This window comes from Octodon degus, unplaced genomic scaffold, assembly GCF_000260255.1.
Source record: "Octodon degus isolate 3935 unplaced genomic scaffold, OctDeg1.0 scaffold00096, whole genome shotgun sequence".
NCBI lineage: Eukaryota > Metazoa > Chordata > Mammalia > Rodentia > Octodontidae > Octodon > Octodon degus.
Window position 1 is genome coordinate 1123979 of NW_004524672.1, and position 25545 is coordinate 1149523.

The 25545-nt window shown below is 41.4% G+C and overlaps 3 protein-coding genes across 13 annotated transcripts in view; 1 reads left to right on the forward strand and 2 right to left on the reverse strand.

Moving 5' to 3' along the window:
* Mff (mitochondrial fission factor) overlaps nt 1–7294 on the reverse strand; it is a 29725-nt gene extending 22431 nt beyond the window's left edge. For 5 of the 11 annotated variants that reach the window (XM_004638148.3, XM_023723081.1, XM_023723078.1 and 2 more), the window contains exons 1-5: nt 7129–7293; nt 4170–4278; nt 3286–3458; nt 2174–2394; nt 614–783 (exon numbers count right to left, since the gene is read on the reverse strand). In XM_004638148.3, coding sequence (XP_004638205.1) covers nt 614–783; nt 2174–2394; nt 3286–3323 — 429 coding nt within the window. In that variant the 5' untranslated portion in view covers nt 3324–3458; nt 4170–4278; nt 7129–7293. Of the gene's footprint in view, nt 1–613; nt 784–2173; nt 2395–3285; nt 3459–4169; nt 4279–7128 lie in introns of all 11 variants that reach the window. The other 6 variants (XM_023723076.1, XM_023723075.1, XM_023723080.1 and 3 more) reach the window with 3 other exon arrangements.
* Nucleotides 6468–13920, forward strand: LOC105743073 (translation initiation factor IF-2-like). Its single transcript, XM_023723083.1, has 2 exons — nt 6468–6887; nt 13832–13920. Exons 1-2 carry the CDS (start codon nt 6552–6554, stop codon nt 13874–13876), a joined length of 381 nt encoding a protein of 126 aa, XP_023578851.1. The 5' UTR covers nt 6468–6551; the 3' UTR covers nt 13877–13920.
* Nucleotides 13921–14328: 408 nt separating this feature from the next.
* The window catches only part of Col4a3 (collagen type IV alpha 3 chain), a 140592-nt gene continuing 129375 nt past the window's right edge, over nt 14329–25545 (reverse strand). The window contains exons 44-52 of the mRNA XM_023723074.1: nt 22403–22475; nt 19900–19971; nt 19689–19814; nt 18884–18982; nt 17494–17706; nt 16755–16932; nt 16412–16526; nt 14988–15160; nt 14329–14432 (exon numbers count right to left, since the gene is read on the reverse strand). Of these exons, the coding sequence (XP_023578842.1) occupies nt 14348–14432; nt 14988–15160; nt 16412–16526; nt 16755–16932; nt 17494–17706; nt 18884–18982; nt 19689–19814; nt 19900–19971; nt 22403–22475 (1134 nt within the window). The 3' untranslated portion in view covers nt 14329–14347. The remainder of the gene's footprint in view (nt 14433–14987; nt 15161–16411; nt 16527–16754; nt 16933–17493; nt 17707–18883; nt 18983–19688; nt 19815–19899; nt 19972–22402; nt 22476–25545) is intronic.

Below are 25545 nucleotides of genomic sequence, written 5' to 3' on the forward strand. Positions count from 1 at the left end.
AAATGAAAAGGGACATACAAAGTATTGGCATTAATAAAAAAAAAAATGTTTGCACATTGTCTTTAAGAAAAACATGCAACTACAGAAGTCATAAAGCTTCTGAAGACTGCTCTTGAGTACCTAGCAGAGGCGAAATTGGAACTCTACCAGGAACAACTTACTAGACACTATCCCTCCATTCAGGTCAACAAGGGTACTAATACTGCATGGGACACAGCAATTGACTTGTGGAAACATTTCATATAGTAGCAAGAATGGGTATGGTTTGCCAGATTTTTTTTAATAACAAATGATGCATTCATTTCTTCCTGTTGCAAGACTTCCTAATTTTCTCTGCATTGTTTAAAATATAACCATACATAAGGTTTTATCTTTTAGTTTATACAAATGCTAGTATTTTCCACAAAATTTTCATTTTTTGATGCATAATAAAATTAGTAGCATAATGCATGATTTTGATAACTTAAAAAATCAGAACTGATAGTAATCAGTATTCTGGGTAGAAAGCTTCCATTACTTATTACTAGTAATATAATTCATTGCCTCTTAATTCCCTCACATTTCTCTTTTTATATATTCTTTCAAATTTAATCGTCGTTAAAACTCCACTTACTTCATCACTTTGAGGGGTTGGAGAAGGTCGTTCTAAGTCCAGAAAATCTAGTGGTCTCTCACTTAGTGTAAGTACACGAGGTGGTGTTTTTAGTGCCAGAGGTTTTAAAGGAGTCGACTGAATAAGGTCAAGATCTGCTGGTCTTGAAAACGAAACGTCTTCATTATTTCCTAGGAGGGAAAAAGCACACAATGAGGACAATGAGAATAACAAAATAAAAACAAGGATAAAAAATGAGGGGAGACTTTTTTAAAAGTGGGTTTGTTAAAATGGTTCTGTATTATAGCCTATGCAACAGCATTTGATTCTTTAAAACTATATTTTCAGCTGGGCACAGCGTCTGTACTATGCACTCTGGGAGGCTGAGGTAGGAGGACTGCAAGTTGGAGCCAGCTGGGCAACTTTACAACTCAGTGCAACCCTGTCTCAAAACCCTACATCTTCAGCGTAAGAACTGATATTTTATTAAAATCTAAACTGTGGTGTACACATTACAAAGAAATTATGTAATACACACACATATGACAAAACCAAGCCAAAGCCTATACCTGGATATACAAAAACTCTAGTACTCAAAGCAAAACATCTCAATAGATGTTTCAAATGGCCATCATATATAAATGATCAAAAGCACGAATGGATGTTCTAAACTACTACATTATCCAGGAAATATAATTAAAATGATAATGAAACACCATTATATGCCCACCTAAGCAACTAAAATTAGGGACAATCTAAGCTTAGCAAAGATGCGGAGCAAATCAAACTCAGACGCATCACTAATGGGAATGGAACATGGTACAAAATTTGGAAAATCGTTGATATTTGAAAAAGTTAAATTTTCAACCTTGTAATTTTACTTCTAGAGGTAAAAGTCCTCATAAAGACTTATGTACATGAATATTCACAGCAGCCTGATTCTAAGATCTCCCGAAAGGAAGTAACTCAAATGGCTATCCACAGGTAAATGACAACACATTAATGACATACCCACATAGAACACTACCCAGTAATGAGACAGCGTGAACAAGGGATAAAGCTAACAATATGGAACAACCTCGGAAACACTACTCTGAGCAAAAGGAGCCAGATGAGGCAGGGTGCACTGAGTAATTCCATTCATATAAAACTCTAAGGAAGACAAACCTAGTTTCTGGGTTATGCTTGTCTAACTGAAGGGTAAGCAGGAACTCAGCAAAGGAGTACAAAGGAACCTGTTGGGGTAACGGTCTGCATCATTACAGCAGTGGCTACATGACTGTACATTTGTCAAATCATGAGAGGCACACTTTAAAATGGATTTGATAGAAAACTATTGAATTATTTTTAAAATTGCTTAAAATTTACTACTGTAATGAATAAAAATTCTGAAATATAACTTGCATTCCCAACCCCTTTTTCAAAATAATATTTTTTAAAATCCCCAAAGGTTTCATAAAAATATATATAATAAAAGTCTAGGCAAATGCTTTTCTTTTTTTGGTACTGGGAATTGAACTCAGGGACTGTGAGCTACATCCCTGGCCCCAATAGGCAAATTCTGAAGCAAATGTACAATACCTGCTACAACAATCCTCTCTGGAACTTGCATTATCACACTAGCATTTGGAACTCCTTCTTGGAATCCTTGTTCCAGGTCAGCATTTGGTGGTGCGACTTTTAATTTTTCCGGGACCCTCATTCGCTGACTAATACCTTCGGTGTATTCCATTTCATACTGAATTCGACTAATTTCTGCCATCTCAGCAGCAGTGGGAGAAGGAAATGCTGCCACGCTAACCCTGTGGGAGAAAAATGTTAGGAGCAAGATGACCGACTGGTAGAATGTCAGTCTCCTCTGTGCGGTGATGTTAGAATACCTTATGACAGAAAAAGCAAACGGAAACTTCTCATTTGCCAAGTGCTGAATACATACCAAAGTAAAGGATTGAAGAAATGGTTTCTCCCACATAATGCTTTCTTATTAGCTGAAAATGCACTGTGACACTACTGCTCAGGAACAAACTTCAAAAGTACTATAAAACTACAACGTACACACACACACACACTCTCTCTCTCTCTCTCTCTGCATAAACAAATATACGTGCTGCTTATAACTCAAAAATGCCTGAAATAAAATTTAAACTAAAATTTCTTAATCAGGGGCTGAGTGTAGCTCACTGATAGAGGATTTTACTAGCATGCATAAGGACCTGGGTTTGATTCCCAGTACTAGAAACAAAAAACTTATGTTATTTGAAAGAAAGCTGTTTGTACTTCATAAAATTAAAATAAAAAAATTGCACCATGCACAAAAAGCCTTTAAAGATGAAAATCAGCCTCCAAAGATAAATAAGCTTAATTCTAAATTTTAAAAAAAGATGTAACCCTCTTAAAATCACATAAAGCCTTTCTTAATGAACATATATCTGACAACAGATACAATGAACATCGAATATATACTTTATATATCTGTTTAAAGCATCAAATGCTTTTAGAATAAAGATAACACAAATGCATTCAGTAAACTTCTAAACTGCAGAGAAATTCCTAGTCCCAGAGAAATGCAGGAGGAAACATGCTGCCCCAAAACACAGAATTAAAGCAGGAAGGAGCACGCCAAGCCTGGTCGACAGCCTTCCGGCCGCTGCTGCTCAACCAGCAGCGCAGCTCAGCTCAGGAAAGCCACTGACCTTCCTAGGGGCGTGTCGCTGCTTGTTCTCTTACTCATTGTAACACAGTAAACACAGGCCTACAACAGCTATGAAAACACTGCTACTCTGCAGTTCCGTGACTTTACACAAGTCCCCTACAGATCTGAACTGTTTTGGAGGTGTACATAACAACACGGACACTGCTTTTCCAGCTGTAAAAAAGAAAGAATAAAAATCAGTATTTCAACAATCCATTCCACATGAAAACTATGATTAAAGGTAAATACTTATATATAAAATTGCTTTTGGATTTGAACAGGGCTTGGGACTTGATCTGAGAAACTAATTTTTGCATGTCTCCTAAAGAGTGATTGTGTATATTCCCAAAATCACACAGATGCCTTTAAGTTTAGTCATTGTTTTGTGATTTTTTTGCAAACAAAGATAAAAGCTTTATCAAATGTTGATACAAATGTAAACTCAGGCTAGTAAAAACCAATACTGACATAAAATCCCTCACATATTCTCAGTGAAGAAACTTTTCCTTTTTTAGACTAAATACAAATGACAAAATTGTGAAGAGAACACAAAGGATAACAGTAAGTGCACTGGAGGTACCTAAAACTAATGTGTAAGCAATAGTTTCCTTAAAAGGAAATAAACATCAAAGATCAAATTATACCAACCATTCAGTGAAAGATACTGCACATGCAGAAGTCAAATACAATAAAACATTAACGACCTCATCAATGCACTCCCTGCCCTAAGTGCCTCCTGAGAAGAGTGGGCTCGGTGAGCTAAGCTCTGCCAGTTGGTCTGACCTGGACTGCTAGCGAGCTTCTGTTAGTCTGAATATGAAGGACTTGGCATGCAGACAGTTTAATGACTAAGAAAAGAAGGCCAAAAGAGAACATTTTACTCACAAATGTGTACCAAGTACTGCTCGTTGTCTGGCACTATCTGCTTCTGAGCTTCATATTAATCCTTAACTTGCTTCCTGTGCATGGGCTGGACTTGGAGCCTCGTCAGTCCCTGCGAGAGAAAAGTGGGAGAACTAAGAAAGCTCGTGCAAGTATCAGGCGTCCAGCTGGAAATTCTGCAAATGATAAAAGCCACAACGACGCACAGCTTCACCTTGAGTCTTTCCTGGGAAACTTAGCAAATTCCCTTCTCAAAAAAGGTCTGGGAATGCAGCTCACAGGCAGAGTGTACTTGCACACGATCCCAAGGAAGCTGAGAACAACTTTAGTCCTTGTTTGTTATGTAAGCCAAGATAGAAGACTGTGTCTACCATTGCTTGAGATTTGGACTTGGAAAAATGTGGTGAGTCAAAATGTTTGTTAATCTAATACTTACAAACGTGGCATAAACATACTGGTTATATCTTCATTTATTTAAAATGTTAAAAAAAACACAAAACTTGCACCAGTAAGAAATCCATGTGATACAAATGCATAAGAATATAGAGAAAATGGCCAGGCCTGGTGGCAAATATGCCCCGCAGATTGAGGCAGGAGAGCCGCTGTGGATTCAAGGCCATACGGTGCGACATGGTGGATTCAAGGCCATAGCAAGATGCTCAAAAAAACCAAGCCAAACAAAGCAAGAGAGAAAATGCAGAGTCCCGTCACTATCATCAATTATGCAGGTCCCCACAAGCCACCTCCATTTATCTATTTTTGTGCATCATTCTAGATGAAATATTTTTCAAATAGTTGTATCTCAGGCACAGCAAAAGCTAACATTCAGAAAGAACAGAAAAGAAATACCTGAAAAGAACTACAAATTGGGACACTATAAACTTTATATATAAAGTTTATATATAAAGAAACCTGCCAGTTCCCGCAGTCCCTCCACTGCCTTCTTACTAACCTATACCCCGAGGGTGCAGACACTTCTTCATTCTACAGCAACAGCTTTTCCCACGGTTCTGAATCTGCACAGAATCACACACAGACTTACACTACAGAGGAGGCTGCTGAAGACAACGTCTAGGAAAGGCCCAAGGGTCCCAGAGTTGAATCACCTACATTTAAAAAGTAAACGCCACTTTTCCATTAAAATTTATACTATTGTTTATACTATTTAAGCAGTTGGGTTTACTGCTTAAATAAAAAGATCCGAAGCTAATCATTTTTCTCCCTTACTGGACTACAGCTTTTTGGATGGTATCTTTTAGCACTAAATTAATTTCTCATTTGAGATTAGCGCGTTAGTTCCACAAGTCTAGAATCTACAAGGCAACCTGTGCGCGATCCTGTTACATAACCAACAAGCCGCAATCCTCAGGGAACCAGACCTAACTTCGGATTTGACTTTCCAAGCGCTGTTGGTCCCCAAATGTCAGCAATGTGTACTAACTTCAGGGGTTTCCCCCTGCACTCACATAATACATTCATTCCAGGTCACACTTCTTTTATTTGACTTCTCAAAGAAATGTATTTTAAAAGTAAATGTTACATCAGTACATCTTAAAGCAGGGATTTGGTGTACAAACAAATATATATAATAAAAATATAAGTATCACAAAAAAAAAAACCCCTCAACCACACATCACCTTCTGCTAAGACACTGGTGGAAAACATACCTACTGCAGGCCACAGTGATGCAAGCCCAACTTTCTACGTTAGACACTGGAGAGTCCCAGAAAACAACCTCGCTCCAACCGATGGTGGTAGTAATAAAAATTTACCCTAATTCTCCAATTACAACACAAATGTCTAATTCTTTAACACTGTGGACGTACCTCAAGGTTTTTATTTAGGTCACTCTGCTACAGTTCTTGGGCATTAGAAAAACTAGGCTGAAGCGATCCCAGGTTCATTTTCTTTTTCAAGAATTGTTAATAAGCCGAATGTGGTAGCACATGCCTGTGATTCCAGCCCTCTGGAGGCTGAGGCAGGAGGATCGCTGAGTTCAAAATCAGTTTGAGCTACAAAGTGGGCTCAAGGCCAGACAGAAGTGCACTGCGGACCTTGTCTCAAACGGACAAAACAATCAAAGAAAAGTTCCTACAAACTTCTTAAAGTTCTATTAACCACTGAAAAGTTGCTGCAGCTACAGGGAGGCGCGCTACAGCTAAGCTTTGAAATCCTAACATGACAGGCAGCCCTATCAGAGCGGAAGGGGGACGACACACCATTTCCTGAGGCATGAATAGCAACAGTTCACAAGCCTTTGAAACCAAAAACGCAGCGGCGCCCCAAGCAATTTAACTGCGTGGGAGGAACAGCGACTAAGTATAATTTGCACGGTCCTCATTTCCCCAGTAGCTTTTCTTTGGGGGATCTCATTAGCCAACGAGAATGAACTCGAGGCAGACACCGAAGTCTTCACCCCGGAAAGAGAACCTGCAGCATCCTCACAGGCGTCCAAGGGAGAGGCCGCCCACGCAGCGCACCCTCGGCCCTTGCGAAGAGGCGCTCTTCCCGGACTCGCCCGCCCGCCGGCGGCTCCGGCCCGGATCCCCGGCCCGCCGCGAGCAGGACGCCGCGCGCCCGCCCGCGCAGCAAGCCTCCCAAAGGCGGCGGCTCAAGGTCACGCCGTGCGGGGTCGCGGCCTCGCCGGGGAAGGAGCGGCGGGAGGCGGCACCGGGCCGCCGACTCGCCCTCCCGCCGGCTCTCCCCCCGGACTCGTCTTTGGTCAGTAAAACCCGAACTGACTCACCAACCCAGTGCCCGACTAGAAGGGGGCGGGGTGGGCCCGAACTCGCTCGGGGCAGCAGGTGCTTCTCCTCGGAAGCCGAGGGCCCCGGGGCTGCGGGCGCACCGCGGGGTCGGGACGCAGCGGCAGCTCGGGCGGCCCGCGCTGGGGGCTCCCGGCCGAGAGAGGCCCGCACGCCGGCACGGAGACAGTTTCGGGTCGGGAAGGGTCGGCACTCACCCCTGGGCCCCCCGGAGCGTCCCGGACAGGGCCGCCGCCCGCCGGCTCCCGGGGCGCTCGCAGAGGCCGTTGGCCGAGAGCCTAGGGCACCCCGGGCGAGGCACCCGCGGAGCGGCCCGCAGCGGGCCGGGACAGACGCAGAACGGCTGGTATTGGCCCCTCTCAGGAGCCGTAGCGGAAGCTGTTTTGTAGTCATGTGATTCGGGAAAGGGCGGAACCTACGGTTCGCGCAGAGAGAGTCAGGACCAGTGAGGACGCAAGGGAGCCATCTTTGTTGTGGGCAGGGTGAGCGGTCGGAGGCTAATGAGACGCTTGGGTTTGGTTTCCACTTGGGAAATGTTAGTGGTCCGTACTAACCGCGCGAGGTAAACCTTCGGGAGCCAGTTAAGAACACTTTCTGTAGGACTACCTCCCTCGTAATTTCTGTAATGTGAAGCTCAGCAATCAGAACACTTGGATGAATTTGGGCTGATTCTTAGGAACGCTATAATTTTGCTTACTCACCAAACCCTCGGGTTAAGAACCAAGGAAAGGCTGAAGTTAGGCTTCCTGGTGGTTAGCAGCCTTGTTCGGCTCCCCTAGATCTATAAGCCTAACCACCTAACTCCTGACTCCCCAAGAAGGCCCAGGAAGGGTGGATCGATGGCAGTGTATCTTCTATTGTAACGCTTTTGAAAATGTAACCATTCGTGGTGGGTTTGATCACACCTGGTACAAATTCAGCCTAGTAATCTAAAATCTACGCAACATATTCGCAACATTACTCTTCTTCGTTAGCCACGGGGTGTGTACAGATAGATCACTTGGATCACCAGTTACTGCCTGAACTACTTGCACCTACCCATTCTTTGGCTGCCACTTGGAATGCCAGCGTGCCCCAGCTTTTGCTTCTTAGACCCTGTCTTCCCTTCAAGGATCGCCTACAACATTCCCTCTGTTAAGAATCATTTCCTGAGGCTTCCAGCTTCGCAAACACAATTTTTTATTGCTTGTAGCATTTGCATTTTGTTCAATATTATAATTATTCACATGTTCGTCTTGTTTTTCCTTACTAGAAAATAAATTCAGCGTTTAAGATAAAATTCTGTATCTCACTCACCTATACACTGTGGACCTAGGTGTATTCATCACGTTGTAGGCCTTGGATATAAAGTAGTGAGGCCTATTTCTTTAGATCATAAATTGGAATTGAAGATAATTCTAAAGCAATAAATAGTTCTCTAAAGGTTTTGAACAATGTGGGCATTTTGTAGAAAAATCGAAGTGATATAGGGGTGTTGCAGGCAGCCTGAGTTAGATAGAAATATTGTAGGTAGTTAGACAGGGACAGGCCCTCGAAGGAGATGACAAAGACCAGACAGCTTACTGGGGAGATGCTCCTGGTGTGAGCCAGACCTAAAGATCAAACAAATGCTGACCTCCCTAAAGTTGGCATCCAGGATTGCTCATTAGTCAGGAAGAATCATCGACTGAAGGCCACCAGATAATGTTGCCCGCTTGCTTCATGACTCACTACCCCATTTGGTCCTGGGCCTAATAAATTTTACCTGGGCAATGGTGCTTGTAATCCCATTGGTTGACCATAGTTTTGCCCCACCCTGTATCTGCCTAAGCGGGACCCCTTTGTCTCTACCTTAGCACTACATGGTTTTGTCCTATAAAAATAACCTGAAGGAGACCGCTTCCTGGGCAACCCGCTCGGGACCCCCTTCTGTCCCTCTCCGACAGAAGCTTTCCTTTCCAATAAAGTTTTACCCTCAACCTCCGTTTGTTCCTAAAATTCATTCTTCGGTTTTAGAGAACACGAACTCATTCAGGCCAGGTTGGGAATTTCACATCCCCCTTTATCAGGGGAATGTTTAAAACTCTCAACCTGAAAGACACCTGTGACATGTTTGAGTTCTCTAAAACCAAAGAATCAATTTAAGGAACAATGGAGGTTAAGAACAGAATGTATTTATTGAGGAAAAGAAAGCTCGTGTCCGAGAGAGGGACTGAAGGGGAGCCCTAGCGGGTTGCCAAAGAATCTGCCTTTTCTAGGGATTTTTATAGAAGAAAACCATGGGGTGAGGCAGGTCTCATGTGGAAAACATGGGAACTCTCTAGGTGGGCATGAAGTAGGACAAAACTGTGGTCCTCCAGTAAGATCACAAGCACAATTGTAAGGTAAAATAGATTAAATCAGGATTAAGTGGGGAGGCGAGTCACAACGCAAGTGGGCATGAATACAGAAGGGGCTTTTCTTGTAGGGGGCTGAGTTAGTGACTGTTGATGGCTTTTTCAGTGTGAGTGCTATCTATTTAAAATATTAGTCCTTGATGTCCATCCCTAGGGAGGTAGGTGACTGCATTTGTTTAATTTACTGTCTTGAGGTCTCTCCCACACTTGCGAGTTATCTTGCTGTCCATATTGGGCCTTTTGAGGGCCTCACCCTGTCTGGCTGCCTATAATTTCTATCTGACTTGGCCACCTACAACAATACAGTTCACAAAATCCTGGGAAAGACTGTGTTTTCTGAAACTATGCTTTTGGCGTGTTTATTAAAAATCTGAAAAAAAAAATCAGTTACTTTTTCTTCTGTGTTTGCTTCTTAACCTATTTGTTTCCAATAGATAGATCTGCGGTTACTGCTCTGAGTCACATGCCTAGGGCCCAAACTGGAGGAGGCCGCACTCTGTGTGTTCTGTGAATACCTTGCTAATAAGTTGCTAAGGATCCAGCAGGGAGTGATCAGAATTTTCCTTTCCAAACAGGCTGATAGCAGACAGAAAGACAATGTGCCCAAACACAGCTTTTATTCCACTCAGCACCAGTACAAATAGGTTCAGTAGAATGAATTAGATTTGTACACTTTGATGCACAGTATTTTCCAATTAGATTTGGCTTAATTATTAATGTGTTTCAAACTTTTATTTAACAATTTTCTTGAAATGGTTTAGAATCACTGTTCTTTCCATTTCCTCCTTTAATTATTATTTCGCTTATATTTATTTCTTTATTGTAATTTAACACACCCCCAAATTGAGATTCCAAATTTTGAATATTCTTTACCAATTATCTACATTTGAAAATTTTTGAATTATTTTATGTGATTGAGGAGCCTTGGTATCATTAATGAGAAACATCAGAATATAAGACCCATACTTTTTATAATCTATAGGCCTTACTTCATTAGAAAAATGAGCACCTCATTAGAAAAATGAACAAAGATCTGATTTGGTTCTTCACCTTAAATTTTTAAAAAGTAGTTATAATAAGTATTATTTTAAAGGATCCTAATTAGAGGCTGGATGCAGGGGCACATGTCTATAATTCCAGCACTCCTGAGGCTGAGGCAGGAGGGTCACTGGGAGTTTTAAGACCAGGGTGGGCTACAGAGTCAGCTCAAGGCCAGCTTGAACTGCATAGTGAGACCCTGTCTCAAAAAGACCAAAAAACAAAAAAAAACAAAACCAAAAACAAACAAAAAAACCAAAAGCACCACTAATTAGAGTGACAAATATTCAGCCTCACTGATAATAAGCAAAATATCAGTCAAACTGATGAGGCAGGCAAAAATATGAAGGAACAATATTCAGTATTTTATATTGAATACAGTAATAGAAATATTAAGAATGTTTTTCTACTGAGCATTTTTTTGTGTATGCGACCCCTTTAATTCTATGACATCTTATATGAGCTTTATCCTGAGGCAGTATGTGAGCTGACACATTCACAGAATGTCTATAACAAAACTAAATGAACTGTGCATCAGCTCAGGATGCACTGACTGTGCTGTGGATCCACACAGTGGACTCTGATCAAAGGGATGGCTTGTTCGTGTCTCCTGATGTGAAAATCTGCCCACAACATGTTAAGCTGAAAATAATAAAATGAACAAACAAAAAAACCCCTAATGATAAAGCATGCTTTTATCATATTTAAACTTTTTTTTTATAAGGGCCGGCCATATAGCTTAGTGCCTTGGCATTAAAGTGCCTGCTTAGGCTGAGCGCAGCGGCCGGGGTTTGATCCCCTGCATGCCATGCCGGCCCCAACCCCAGGGCGCACTGAGAGGGTGACTGAGATGGGGCATGGTGGCGTGCACCTGTAATCCCAGGGCTTGGGAGGCTGAACACAGGAGGATTACTACAAGTCTGATCTGCATAGTGAGACCCTGTACACCTGAAGACCCAATATTTATAGAAAAGGATTGTGGAATGGCATATACCTTCATAACTTCTGTGTTGTCTATTGTTTTCTCAGAGAGCATATATTATTTTAAAAAGCCAAGATAAATTTATTTTCATTTAAAAAAAATGAAAACCAGTTCCCATTTTTTTCACTTTTATTTTGACAAAACAATATAATATTTTAAGTGTAATTACAGAAATATTAGTACAATATATTGTAATTCTGTCAGGATACAACAATATAAAACATTCAATATATTTTAAATATATTTCATTTTTGTAATGTAGTAAATATTAAATTTAGTAGCAGTAAGTTACATTTGATATATAGAAAAATCTTTGTAAGTTAGCAATAAAATTCAAATTTAAACATTTTAATACTCTTATAAATAAATTAATAATGTTTATATTACAGGAACAAAGAACTCTGAGAAATTGGTTGTTTTTAGCACACTGTGAAATTCTGAGGTTGAGGCCCCAATTTTAAAAGAAGCAAGTTACTTACATTTTAGCTACAAAGTTAAATCTTTAAAACCTCATGAGCTACGCATAGATATCTGGAAAATAACCTATGAGCTGCAAGGTGACGGTCACTCTTCAGAGGGGCAGGGCATCTGTTCATATGGTTTCACTGGAACTAGGGCTCAGCGTCACTGGTCTTCCTCCGAGGCTCAATACTGATTGGAGGGGGAGGGCAGAGGGAGAAGCCTGCGCTGCGGGGAAGGCCTGGCGCCTGGCCTTGGGCAGCCCGAGGCTTTTGGGGGGAGTACAGTAGGTCACTTTGAGGTCATCTAGGAGTTTGGACTTTTTTGAAGAGACCAAGAGGGTGCAGCTGTGGCCCCTCTCTGGGGTGTTTTCCTGGAGCAGCTTCTCTCAAGTCTTTCGAGTGCATCGGAATCATGCAGAGGCTTTGTGGAGGTGCAGTTTCTACTTTTTAGGTCTGGAATGGGCCTAGAATTTGCATCTGTGCCCAGTTCCTGCGAGATGCTGCTGTGGCTGACAGCGGGCCCTCTCGCCACAGACGGTACAATTACATTAAAGGTATTTTAGAGAAGGAATGCCTTACTGTAGGTGAATCTAAGTACATACTCTAAATAAATAAAACGCTGCACATTTTAATAGTGATGTAAAAATGGCTTCACTGCAGCTATGGGAGCAGTGGGGGCCGTAAACCTCGTCCCGCTCCAGGGTCACCTTTCCCTTCAGGGCAGCGGACACGGGAGCAGGAGTCTGTATGGAGTATCAGCACCAGTTCCACCGCAGGTGGACAAAGAAGCACCCTGAAAACTGGGCCTTTGGTACCTGGCCTCGGAGGTCATCAGGTAATGCTACCATCATGTAGACAGAGTTAAAAATGTTTCGTACGTCTTTGTTCTCTAAAAATTGTCCCGACTTGAGCTCCTGAGGTGCCTAAGAGATGCCAGGAGTGTAGGCTTTCCCTGGGCATAGATTTTATTTTTCAACCTTTACTCAGGCCTGCTGAGTGATGATGATGAGATATACAAATAATAAGGGAAGAAAAGGGACAGAAAGACTCATACACACAAAATCCTTCTCCCTTGTCTGATTTTGCTGCTGCGGACTAAAGCTAGGGTCTGGAGCAGGCTAACACGCTGTACCACCCAACTACATCACCAGCCCCTGAATGTGATTCTTGGCAGAACTAAGTTATCTCTTAGGAGTTCTTAGATTAGAAACAAGTATCTTTTCTATCTGTTTCTGTTTCTCTGTTAGTGTCTCGTTTATCATAGTCTCTGGGACATCACTTGGTGTTGAAGAAAAAGCTTGTTCAGTTGTACTAAGCAGCCTTGGGAATGTATCAACACAGGGAAAAGCAAGTTTTAAGACGTACAGTTGCCAAGTTATACAGGTTGTACATTAAGGTTTTTAGACAATGGTTTCTCTCAATGTGGATTGTAAGAATACATATAACATGAGAAAATTTTCACACAGGAAAAATTAAAAGTAAGAAGAGGAACAAATCTGTAAAACCAATTCATAAGCTATTTAGAGCAAAAATAAAAAATATTTTCAGCTTGATGAGCCAGCAGATCTCTAACATTCTTCCATGGATTATTGATCCTACTGCACCCCATTATAGGTTTGCACCAACATTTCCAGAGATGAGGGTAAAGTGCACATCTAACAAGCAGTGTCCTTTGTCTGTTTTTTCTTTCTTTTTCTCTTTTTCTTCCTTCCTTCCTTCCTTTTTTGTGTGTGAGTACAGTAGAAAAAAGAAGTTAAAACTTTGATATATTTCAGAGTATGCATGTAGTACCATCCTATTAAAATGAATTCACTAAAAGTAAACATTTTATCCACTTTGAGTACAGACAGCTTGTACTGATAGAATGAAATGAATTCAATGAACAGATTAACACAAATCTTCAGAGAAATCTATTAAAAAATACTTATTTCAAAGACTACTATGGTTCCTCCCAGGGAACCCACTTTTTTGGCCTTAGTTTTTGGTATGTCTGATTGAATTGTGGAAAATTTATGAACCTCAGTTCAATTCTGTGTTTTCTCAGGCCTTGTATTACTCAGCTGATCTGCAAGTCCGAGTCTGCGCATGATTCTTCAGTGTTCTGCGTGTCTCCAGCTCTTCTACCTAAGCCCAGCATTACAGGAAAGAGGTAGGAGAGCAGTGTAAGACCAAGTTAGCCTTACTAATTCTTTTTAAGACCAGAAGCAAAAAAGGACAAAAGTCAAAAAATCCAATGGATCAAGTATCTATCTCTTAGCTTGTAGTATTCAAGCTTCATACAGTCTCCATTGAGAGAGTGCTTTGGATACAAGTGGAATTTGACCTCAGTGATATTCTGTAAAGATTGTTGTCTTGTTTGAAGGTAGAGATGAAGATCACAGAAGTAACTTGTAGGACGTGCCATGTTGTATTGGGAAACAAATTTAAACTTTGCACTACTAATGCCTCATAGAGCAGCATTGTTTGGCTAGAGGAAAATACTTAAATGAATGCATGTTTTGGGCCATCACTTTGTTATTTAGGAGAGGGAAAAGGAGGAGTCCTATTTTCTTTAATTTCTTCAATGTCTTTTCTTCATGCACACCTGACAGCGACTTATTATTTTTTCTAACTCCCCAGCTTTCACAGTTGATGGAATAGGTTTTCTGAAATAAAAACAAAGAACTCATTGATTTATAAATTGCTGGGGTGAATTTTATCAATGAATAGTATAGCTGTTGTAAATTATGTGACAAGAATATCTTTATGGAAGGAATGAATTTCTGAAAAATCCATTTTATAATTTTACTTATATGTCGGTAGCACTCAGGAAACATACAGATTATTTTTTGGTCCTAAAACTATTCAACCCTTCAAATAATCTGTTTCATTCACAAGTCTTCTAATAATAGTAATTGAGATTACCATGTCATAGTGGCTTCACTGGATAAGGTACTACAAATTGATATGTAAATATCAAGTGTGTTTAATGATGGTAAAAATCATACATTTTGTCTTTAGTGGCACAGTTGCACAAAACCATGGCTACTTATTGACTTAAAAATGCTTGCAAACTAGGAATATCAAGCCAAACAGGATTTTATTTCTTGGGTAAGGGGTTAAGTGTGACTTATATCTGCACATAGATACAGAAAAGGCAGCATAGATAACCTTGGCTAGGTCTGCAGTTGAGTCATCAGATTAAGCTTGACATCAGTTACCTGAACATTCTTTCTGGGTGTAAGGAAGCCAACCAGAAGCTGTAGGAATTGGAGTAGTAGTTGCACGTTCCTCTTCCATGACATTCTATGAATGGATTGGCTCGGAATTCCTCCAGACAGGAGCCGGGGGAGGCCAGTGCCTGTCCAGCACCCTCAGAACCTGCACTTGTGAACTGTCACAATACACATATCTCAATAAACGCTCTGGTGTTTTGCATGACCCAGTCTCTACTTTTTTTTTTTTTTGAGGGGGAGGGGTGGAGTTGGGGGGAGTAATATAAGACAATAGGAAAAGGAAAAAAAAATCCTAGAAAGCACAAATTAAACTTCCTGTCCTTTATTCAGATTTGCTAACATTCTAGGTTCCTCCAGGTTGTCTGTACCCCTCCTCAAAGCTGGCTGGCTCTTTTGCATCTTTCCAGGAGCTTCTTCCTTATGTATAACCTCGGAAAGGCTTCCCTTCACCTCATTCTCTTTCCAGCCTCTCCCTTACTTTGCCTTATTTCTTTCATGATTCCTGCCACCAACTGGTCTCTTGCCACCATCAATGCATTCTGTCCTCTTGCCTGTTATCTATCTGGGTCACCAGGATAGAAGCTCCATGAGAGCAGGAATTTGGCCTCCGGACTCCTGAGAGCTTAGAACAGTCCTGGCACGTGGTGGGTATGCACAGATAGTTTTTAGGGATTTGAACAAAGGAACTTGGTAAGGAAAGGGAATGATGTGTCATAAACAGTACGGCACAGACAGTGAATATTCAGCATTGCAGATGGTCGGGCCACACCGTATGGCACTTACATCTGCGGGAATGCTTTTCCAAAGCTGTTTCTTATTTTATTTATTCATGTATTTAGTACAGGGTCTACAGAGTCTCACTACACAGACTACACTTGTAGTGATCCTCCTGTTTTCAGCCCCCCAAGCACTGGGATTGTAGGTGTGCGCCACCACACTGTCTCAGTGTGCCCTGGGGAGGGGCCAGCATGGCATACTAGGGGTCAAATCCTGGTCCCTGTGTCTGCCTAAGCAGGTGCTTTAATCTGCTGAGCTATCTGGCTGGCCCCCCCAAAGCTGTTTTTTTTTTTAATCTTCACAGGAAAAGAGGCACAACATAAAGCTCAATAATTTTGGAGCAGATAGACCTGGATTCAAATCCTAGTTGTGAGAACTTAAGGACATTCTTAGTGCATTCTTACTCATAAAATTGGATGGTAGAGAGAGAAGTGTGATGGATAAACTGCTCTACTATTCAACGAAATCAATATTTTTTTAAATGCACGTTTGTAGACTTTCAAACAGATGCCTATACCATACTGCACCTATTATCAGGCAGCATCTGTCCTAAGGAACACATTTTTACCTGGCACGACATAACTTTTTACAGGTAATTGTTACTATACATTTACGATTCTTTTTCTCCTCACCATGATGAAAGAAAATCCCTTCCAGAGAGAAATCCAGCCTTGGGGACAAGGAGGAATGGCAGTGGTTTGACTATGAATTGCTATGGCCATCGCTGGACCCTCACAGACAGTGCATCTGTAACAGGAAACAAACATAAGGGCTGCACCCCACTTTCTGCACCATTTCATCCCATCACAAGCAACATGATCCACATGGTTCCATTACAAAACTAAAGAACTGGGAACAAAGATATAGCTCAGTAATACAGGGCCTGCTTGGCAAGTACAAGATCCTGAGTTCAAATCCCAGCCCCACAAAAAAAAAAAAAATAGCACTGAAAAATGCAAGGGACTAGCTTTTTACCTGCTGATATAAGGCTCCAGGGCCCTGCCAGTAATTGGGGCCATGTCCATTGCCATCAGAGTTGGTGTCGACAGCCAGTATGAATAATCATTTCGAGATGCAAAATTACATACATTATTAATGTTGCAGAATAAGAATGGCATTGTAGTAAATCGCTGCAGACAGCTGCCAAGAGTTCCTGATAAATCACAAGACTAAGTATCACTTGAAGTATGTTAAGATTATTTTGAGTGACACTATTAACAGAAGGCTAATTAACACATAACTTGCGGCAAACCTGAACAGAGACAATGCAAGGGAGTTCTCTGCAAAATATGCATTGAAAAATTTTAGGAACTATAGAGATCAAAGCCCTGAGAGGCAAACACATCTTCCATCTCCAATCATTCATACTTCTTGTGGCCATTTAATCTGTCTAGAACTTGGGGGTAGTATCTTTGCTTTAAGTACTTCCAATTATAGATGATAACTACATAAAGCCTTGGGAAAAGATATTACTGCTGAGGTTAAAAAGTGGGCAGGTATTTTAAGAGAAAATCATGTGCAGTGAGTAGAACAGTCTATGCTCCTTCCACCAGTTTTATGTGCTAGAGTGAGGACTAGGCCTTAGGCCAGCTGCCTTCCTTGGAACATGCTGGAACATTCTCAAGGGGATTTACGCTTTCCTTCAAAAGAAGTACCTTCTGCTAAAAAAAATCTACAATCTACATAAGACTGGAAACTAGAACTGAAATATTACCAAGGTCTTGTCCATGGGCTCGTTCATTTCCTTGTACAAAAAGAAGAGAAAAGCCATGGTAGAGGGGCTGTGTCCCCTCTGGACAGGAAGGGGTCACAGTGGTCTGACTATGGCGGGTGAAGACAAAGCCTGTCATCGTTGTCCCGGTTGCAGGTGATCCACTGTCTCCAGGTTTTCCCTTCAAACCCGGCAATCCATCTAATCCAGGCGGTCCTTTTAAAATACACATAGAAATGTGCAGTGCTGGTGCATGACAATCTCAGATTTGTATTCTCAAGAACTAACTTAAATGCTTTTCTCTGTCTGCTAAGCCCCAAATACAGAAAAGAACCCTAGAAAAGAGTGGCTTACCCAATGGCTGAGTGACATTATTGTTACCCAGCTTTCCTACAAAAATGCCTTTTATTATAGATATTTGTATATCTCTATCACTAGATTTTTTAAAATTCTATTTATTTATTTATTTATTTATTTATTTTTTGACATAATTTTATTGATAAACAAATAGCAATGAGACAGTTTCAAATCAAATCGGTAGGACAGTTTCAATAATTAACACACTGCATACAATCTTCTTAGTGGTTAATTGCTGTACAAGATGCGGACTTAATTTCCTATTTACAAACACCATTAGAACAAATCACTCTATTCATTAAGAGAATGTAACTATGTATCTATCCCAACCACTTTGAATACACAGATACAAAATGGACATTCATCTGTATCCCCTTTTTTTGTTAAATTCCGTTATTTGAATATTATAGGTGTGTAAACTCAGCAAAATATTCTAAAAGAGTCCAGTAGCCCATAATAGTATTGGGTCTTCCGCTTCACTGGCAATGTCAGAAATTGTTGACCCTAGTCCCCTCTATCACTAGATTTTTAAAGATTAGGTCTTCCTGTATCTTTGGTTATCCTGCAATGCTAGCACAGTTGCCTGCTCTTGGTACGTGTCGTGTACATCGCCATTCATCCCCCCCACCCCCCGCCGAGATTGCATCAAGCCAAAAATCTGGAGTACACCTGCTTAAGGTAGGGAGAGTAGCATATTCTAGTAATTCTTTATTTCTCATCCTTTTCCAAAAGAACACACAGCCCCTGGCCTTTGGTCTAATCTGAACAATGCAAACTGAAAGAACTAGGCTATTCTTATAGTCATACATTTATTTATTTATTTATTTATTTATTTATTTATTTATTTTTTGGAACTGGGGATTGAACTCAGGCCCTTGAACTTGCCAGGGAAGTGCTTATTCCACTGAACCACCTCCCCGGCCCCTTATAGTCATACATTTAAACAGGACATTTCTCTGTGTACTGAAACAGTACTGCTTTGTGGAAGGAAACTGGGTAGGATGTTTGTTTTCTGGTTGTTTCTTTGTTGCTTTACCTTGCTGTCCTTTAGAACCTTTGTTGCCTTTTTCTCCAGTGGGTCCAGGAGTTCCCGGTTTTCCATCGTTGCCTGGCTTACCTCTTGGCCCACAGGGTCCTAGGCAAAAACCAACACTGCGATGTATCTCCTCACAGTAGGATGAAAGACAAGGGGGGCCACACAAAAGCTAACCTGGGACTTTTCCAGTTTCAGCAACAATGTGCTACGTTGTTCAGGTTTAGGAAGACCCTGAGTCCTGCACAAAAACTCCTGACATTTATCCTATGTTTGTTACTTTCCTGGTAATGGTTATGTATCTTTCATTCTGATTTATTTTATTCTGTAATTCACTATGCCCATATATTGATCAAACCAGCAAGTGGTAACTTGTTCACCTCCCATGTGATTCAGACTAACGTGTAGCCTGATAGTTCCTTTCTAAAGTCTATTACATTAAATTTGTTTTCCTCAAATGATTTGCTGTACGAAGTGTTAAAAATACTAACTTCACAGAATTTGGTTGTATGAAGGCAATCATTTTGAAACACAGCTTCAGCTTGAAAGTTGTAAGAAGAGATAGACATATTACTCTACTTTAATAAAAGAACAAAGCAGAGTGCTATAAAGTATATTTGTCAAAGTGTTTTCTATAGATTTTAAGGTCTTTCATTTGCTGTTCATGAATAGATGTGTTCCATCCTAAAATCAATTTTGAAACACTAGAGTATTTAACGTTTCCTGTGAAGCATTTGCTTCCCAAGTACTTCACAGGCACCTTGGTTTGATTAGTTCCCAGAGACCACGTCAGTGGCGCCAGGCCCACCTGGCTCTCCTGGTGGCCCCAGTGGTCCAGGTTCTCCTTGCATCCCCGGTTGTCCACGTGAGCCAGGTGGCCCTGGGCTTCCAGGAAGGGAGATGACTGTAAGTGTGCCAGGGTCTCCACGTGCACCTGTTGGCATAAGCATAACGGTGAGATGGTTCCCTGGACAAGTTACCCTTCCTCCATGCAGAGCAATGATAAGCAATGCATTTACCAGGTGGTCCTTTTGGTCCAACCGGTCCTGGAGGTCCAGTCAACCCTGGGAATCCCAGATTACCCTTCTGTCCTTAAAAAAATAAAAATAAAAAAGGCAGAGTGATTTGGTGGGTTTCCTGGTTCTTCAGGTTGATAAACTCTAAGGATAAGTACTAATTGTAGCTTATGTCACATTGTGAAAATAACTATATCTTAATTACATTCACATGGGGTTTAGCATTTCATTTGAAAGAGTCATATTTGTTTGTTTGTGTTTTTGAGACAGGGTCTTGCTTTTCAGTTCAGGCTGGCCTTGAGCTTACTTTGTAGCCCAGGCTGGTCTCACATTCGAAATGACCCTCCCACCTCAGCCTCCCGAGTGCGCGAGTGCATGTTCCTACCACACCCAGCAGAGTCTTACGTGACAGTCAATAACAATACACCCAAACAATAGGCATTAAAACTTGTATTTTAACATTGATGAAAAGATTCCTAGGAGCTCACATTTGGACTCCAAAACCTAGTTAATTTAATATTTAAAGTAATATACAAAACCACATTAAAACTATTTTAATGTCTCTTGGTGAATTATCACGCTTGATTATTGTAGCTATCTACTTTCTTAGCTTATTACTTTAACCTTACCAATAGCCCTGCATTAGTTAAATCAGGAACTCTCATGGGCACATATAGATTTATTTGTTGTAAACTAACAAAGTAGTTAAGGTTTTTCATCATAATGCTTCACACAAATGGAAGAAGTTTACCAAGAGCCATGTATTTGGAGAAATACTTTATTTTTAAAATATCTTAAAGGGCCGGCAAAGTAGCTCAGCAGATTAAAGTGTCTGCTTAGGCAGGCACAGGGGCCATGGGTTGGATCTTGGGGCCTGCCGTGCTGGCCCCGCCCCCAGCACATGCTGAGAGGGCAGCAGTTGAAACTGGGCATGGTGGCTTGCACCTGTAATCCCAGCACTTAGAAGGCTGTAAACAGGAGGATCACTATGAGTCCGATCTACGTAGTGAGACCCTGTATACCCTCTACAACCTGCCCTAAATTCAAAAAATTTTTAAAAATCTTGAGATAGTATAAGTATTACATCTGATTACTAGGAAAAACTGTAATAAAATGAGACATGATCAAAATACATGGTGAATGTTTAAATTTTAAAACTGTATTATAGTAAAAGACACACTGCTTTTCCTGCCCCTCAGAATCCCCCTTCTCACTTAGAAAGAGACGGATGAGAAAGGACGTCTGGAACTGCTTCCGCAAGTGGCAAGGGCAGTGTAGTGTGTTCGAAGCAAGGGGCAGTATTTTTGTTGTTGTTATTGTGGTACCAGGGATCGAACTTGGGACCTTGTACTTGGCTGACAGGCGCTTAAGCCATGGAGCTATCTCCCCAGGCAAGGGGCAGTATTTGGAGGGGGATGAATTGCGATGTGTTTTAGTTGATTTTTAAAAACTCACCATACTTTTCGATCACTTTGTGTGTGCTTGTGTGTGTTAAGAGAACAAAATACAATGATTATAGTACAAAAAGTAGGTGATTACAAATTTCCGGATGAAGATGCACACAACTCATTGATAGGTCCAGCCAGTGGTCTTACTCTCAAATCTAAGAGTGAGTAGGTTTCATGGAATATTTTTCAAAAGAATTGAATATATTTCAAAATAACGCTCCCCTCTAAATACCTATAAACCTGTTGCCAGGATGTTTTCTCAAATAGGGAATTTACATTATATTTCAGATCTTTGATGTTTTTATTCTGAAACTTGGAGAAATGATGGCATTACACAATTCAGATTGCCTGCTCGTATCCACTAACTCCATGTCCAGAGCAACACCCAGAGTCACTTAGTGAGACTGGCTTTTGGCTAAATTGTCCCCAGGAAGTCAGCAATTGAGGGTACTGAAAAAGACCTTTATAAAGCCCACCTGGTGCCTCTTGAATCTGGAAGAAATTTTCCCTCATGACACTGTGGCTGTGGCCACGCTTACTTTGCACGTTTATGGGCTATGGTAAGAGATCCCTGGCCCTACAAAACAAATACCTGCAGAATTAGCCAGCTACGATGATGAGTGACATACTGAAAACCTTATTTAAAGTCATAGTATCCTTGCATTCCATTAAGAAGCAGGGCTTGGAGAGGCAGCTCAGCACGCTCACGGAGCACGCCCAAGGTCAGGTCTCAGGTTTGATTCTTCAGCAGCACAAGCAAAACATAACACCACCATCAGCAACAAGATGTGTGCCACGAAACCACAAATCACAGCTCTGGGACTGCTGAGTGACTGTCTTCCCCCAGTGACAGCTGGGTGACTGGTCTTTTAGATTTTTTAGTTCTTAAAATGTTGAAGCCCCTGGGTGAGGCGCTGGCAGCATCTCCTGTCTTCATTCACATCGAGTGCCTCTTTACTCTCTGGGGGCCCGCAAGGAGTGAGTGAACATTTGTGTGCTCAGAAATAAGAATTATGGTATTCTGTCTATGTAAAGAAGAGTGCATAAAAAGACTTTACCTTTGATGCCCGGAAATCCAAGGAATCCAGGATCACCTCTGAGCCCCGGAGAACCTGGGGTACCCGGTGCTCCCTATAGTTCAAATTAAAAAGAGGAGAACCACAGATACATTTTTTAAAAAATTGTCTGTTTTCTTTCTATTTTTAAAATTAATTTTAATTAATTAATTAATTTATTTATTTTGCGGAACCGGGGATTGAACTCAGGCCCTTGCGCTTGCCAGGGAAGCGCTTTTTCTACTGAGTCATCTCCCTAGCCCCCTACATTTTAAAATCTTAATATTCACAGCAGTTATTTTGTATGCAGAAAGGATATGCTATTATGTTGGATAAGAATGAAGTAAAGTTGAGTCACCTATTTTTACCTTTCAAGCCCATGTCTCCTCTGTTTATAGCTCCTATTGCTATATTTCTCCTCAGGACTATTAATTAAAAATAATAATAATAAAAAGAAATAAAAACTTTTTATATCAAAGACCAAACTGTGAATGTTGGTGTATGTGAAATACATTGTTAGTTTAGTACTGAAATGCAATCAGATATCCCACATCATAAATGGAACTGCCCGGCATTTGGGGATCTTTCAAGAAGACTATCCCAATGAAAAGTATAATCTGTGTTTGTAATTCTTGCAAAGACAGTGGCACCATTGTTGAGTGACAGCATCCGGGCATCATTCTGCTAAGTGAGCAGTGCTACAAATTACTTCTGGTGAGGCTGGTAGGAGAAATAATGTATCCAAGGATGGGACGGAAAGTGGTTGCGGGGAGAGATTCCGCCAGGCCAGGCGCACTTGGCAGGGAAGCAGTGCTGAGCGGGCACACTCTGCTCCCTTTAGTGCTGCCCACACTAATTGCTCTCAGATCCACGAGTTGCTCATGTGAGGTGATGGGAGGGTGGAAGAGCAACACTTCTGAGAAGACTTAGAGTTAAAATACATGTTCGGTATACCCTGTATAAGTCACAGGAAGTGAACAGAACAGTGCTACTTGAAAACAATAAGGTATAGGTTGTGAAGAAGTGCCAAGAATAATGAAACTTGCCTTTGGGCCAGCTGTCTTTGGGGGAAGAAGATGAAAGAAAGCACAGGCTTAGTGCTGGATGGGGTGGTGTGCGGTGAAAAAAGGAAGGTGAGGACACAGACCCTTCTGATCCACGGCTCCCTGGGTTCTGATACCTGCTTATTTTCTTGAGCCAAAAGTTAAGACTCTGGTGCTGGGCCCTGCCACTAGGTGGGGAGTACATTCTGTATAAGAGAGCTGCTGAGGGTAATGTTTCTCCTCCATCCCCTTTTTTTTTTTTTTAAATGTATTTGGTACAGGGTCTCACTGCGCACCTCGGATGCAGAGTGATCCTCCTGTTTTCAGCCTCTCCAGCGCTGGGATTACAGGCATGCGCCACCACACCTGGTCTAGGTGACTGGCTCAGCACGCCTGGGGGCAGGGCCAGTGTGGCATGCAGTTCTGGGGATCAGACTCCATTCCCTGTGCTTACCTAAGCAGGCGCTTAGTCCACTAGGCTATCTTGCCGGTCCTCACTTTTCTTTCTTTCTTTGAGATTGTTGAGTGCTGGGATTGTAGGCATATGCTATGAAACATGGATCTTTGTTTCTCAATCTTATTTATGTATTGCGGTACTGGGGATTGAACTCAGGGCTTTGTGCTTGCCATGCAGGCGCTTATGCTGCTGAGCTATATCTGTGGACCTCTTGCTTTCTTTTTAGACAATGGCCTAATTGTCCTGCTTTAACCTGAGTGCTAGCATTACATGTGTATTCCAATATTCTCAGCAGAAATTTTACCATTGCAAACGTAGAAACTTATGAGTATAAATGCTCCCGGGAATGGAAGTGAGACTGTGTTTACAAACCAGGCTTTCTCCCCCTACCCCCATCCCTGGAGTAACTTTAGGTTTGCTCCTGCGGTCAGTGATGCAACTCTCAGAGCAGCATGCAGAGCAGGGGAGGCAGCTGAAGATTAGAGATGGATGATTATCGGATTTAAAAATCATTCTTCCAAAAGGTAGATTCTAAAAACCAAATAGCAAGTGAATGTAACATGACTTGGAGCAATAGTCCTGCCGAAATAGTTCTCTGTATTCGTCGGGAAGGCAGCAGAGGAGATAACCACAGTTATGTCACAGAGGTTCTGTGTTTTCATTTGAATGGCCAAAGTGGGTCTGTGTGCCCTGTCTTTTTTGTTTTTTAATCTTATTTAAAAACATACAAAATAATAACAAATAAAATAAAGCATTAGAAATGACGTAAAATTTCACTAAACAAAGTAATAGGAATTCACTATGGTTGCTGTATTGCATGATGTTATATTCAAATTAGTTGTTCAGGTTTCCAGATATGAATGTGCAAAATTGGTTTAAAAAACAAAACAAAACAACAACAAAAAAGTTAAAACGAAAAAAATAAGAATAAAAAGAAAAAAAAATTCAAGCATTAACTGCTGCTTTCAAAAGACCCGCAGAAACTGGCAGCATCCTGCCTTTGTAGAGGGAGGGATTTCGAGCTTGCGAGTGCCCGATCAAGGGGCTGTTCTCCAAGGTACTAACTGCAACTTGCAGAGAGAACTCGGTGCACAGAGATGCTTCCTAAATGCTTCTTGAATAGGAGACCGCCCTAACCTTCCCCTGCATGGACCCGCAGCCTCCTCTCCACACCTCCTCATCTCCACCGTGGCCTCCAGCCACCAGGAGTTGCGGGGCATCCACTCTTCCTAGTCATGTTGTTTTCAATAAAAGTGCCTTTCGTCACAGCCCTCAATTTTATTTATTTATTTTTTTTAATAAGTACCTTTTAAGACTCAGGCCAAGAGAAACCTTTCTCAGGGATTCCTCTCCACAGAAAGACTCAAATGCCTTCTTCTGGGTCTCTCAGCCTTCCGCTGCTCCTCTTAGCACAAGGTGTGAAAATGACCTGTCTGTGTCTGTCTTCTGTACCTTACTGAGATCCCTTCAGGGCAAAGGACTTTGAATTTTAATTTTTCATCCATTGGTACAGAGTAGGCAGTGATTGTTGATCAATTTAATCTCTGTCTCTCTCTGTCTCTCTCTCTGTCTCTCTCTCTGTCTCTCTCTCTGTCTCTCTGTCTCTGTCTCTCTCTGTCTCTCTCTCTGTCTCTCTGTCTCTCTCT

Coding starts and splice junctions, on each gene's coding strand:
- LOC105743073 (XM_023723083.1), top strand. CDS start 6,552: ATGAACTCGAGGCAGACACCGAAGTCTTCACCCCGGAAAGAGAACCTG. Junction 6,888..13,831: donor TCCCCCCGGACTCGTCTTTG/GTCAGTAAAACC, acceptor GTGTTTTCTCAG/GCCTTGTATTACTCAGCTGA.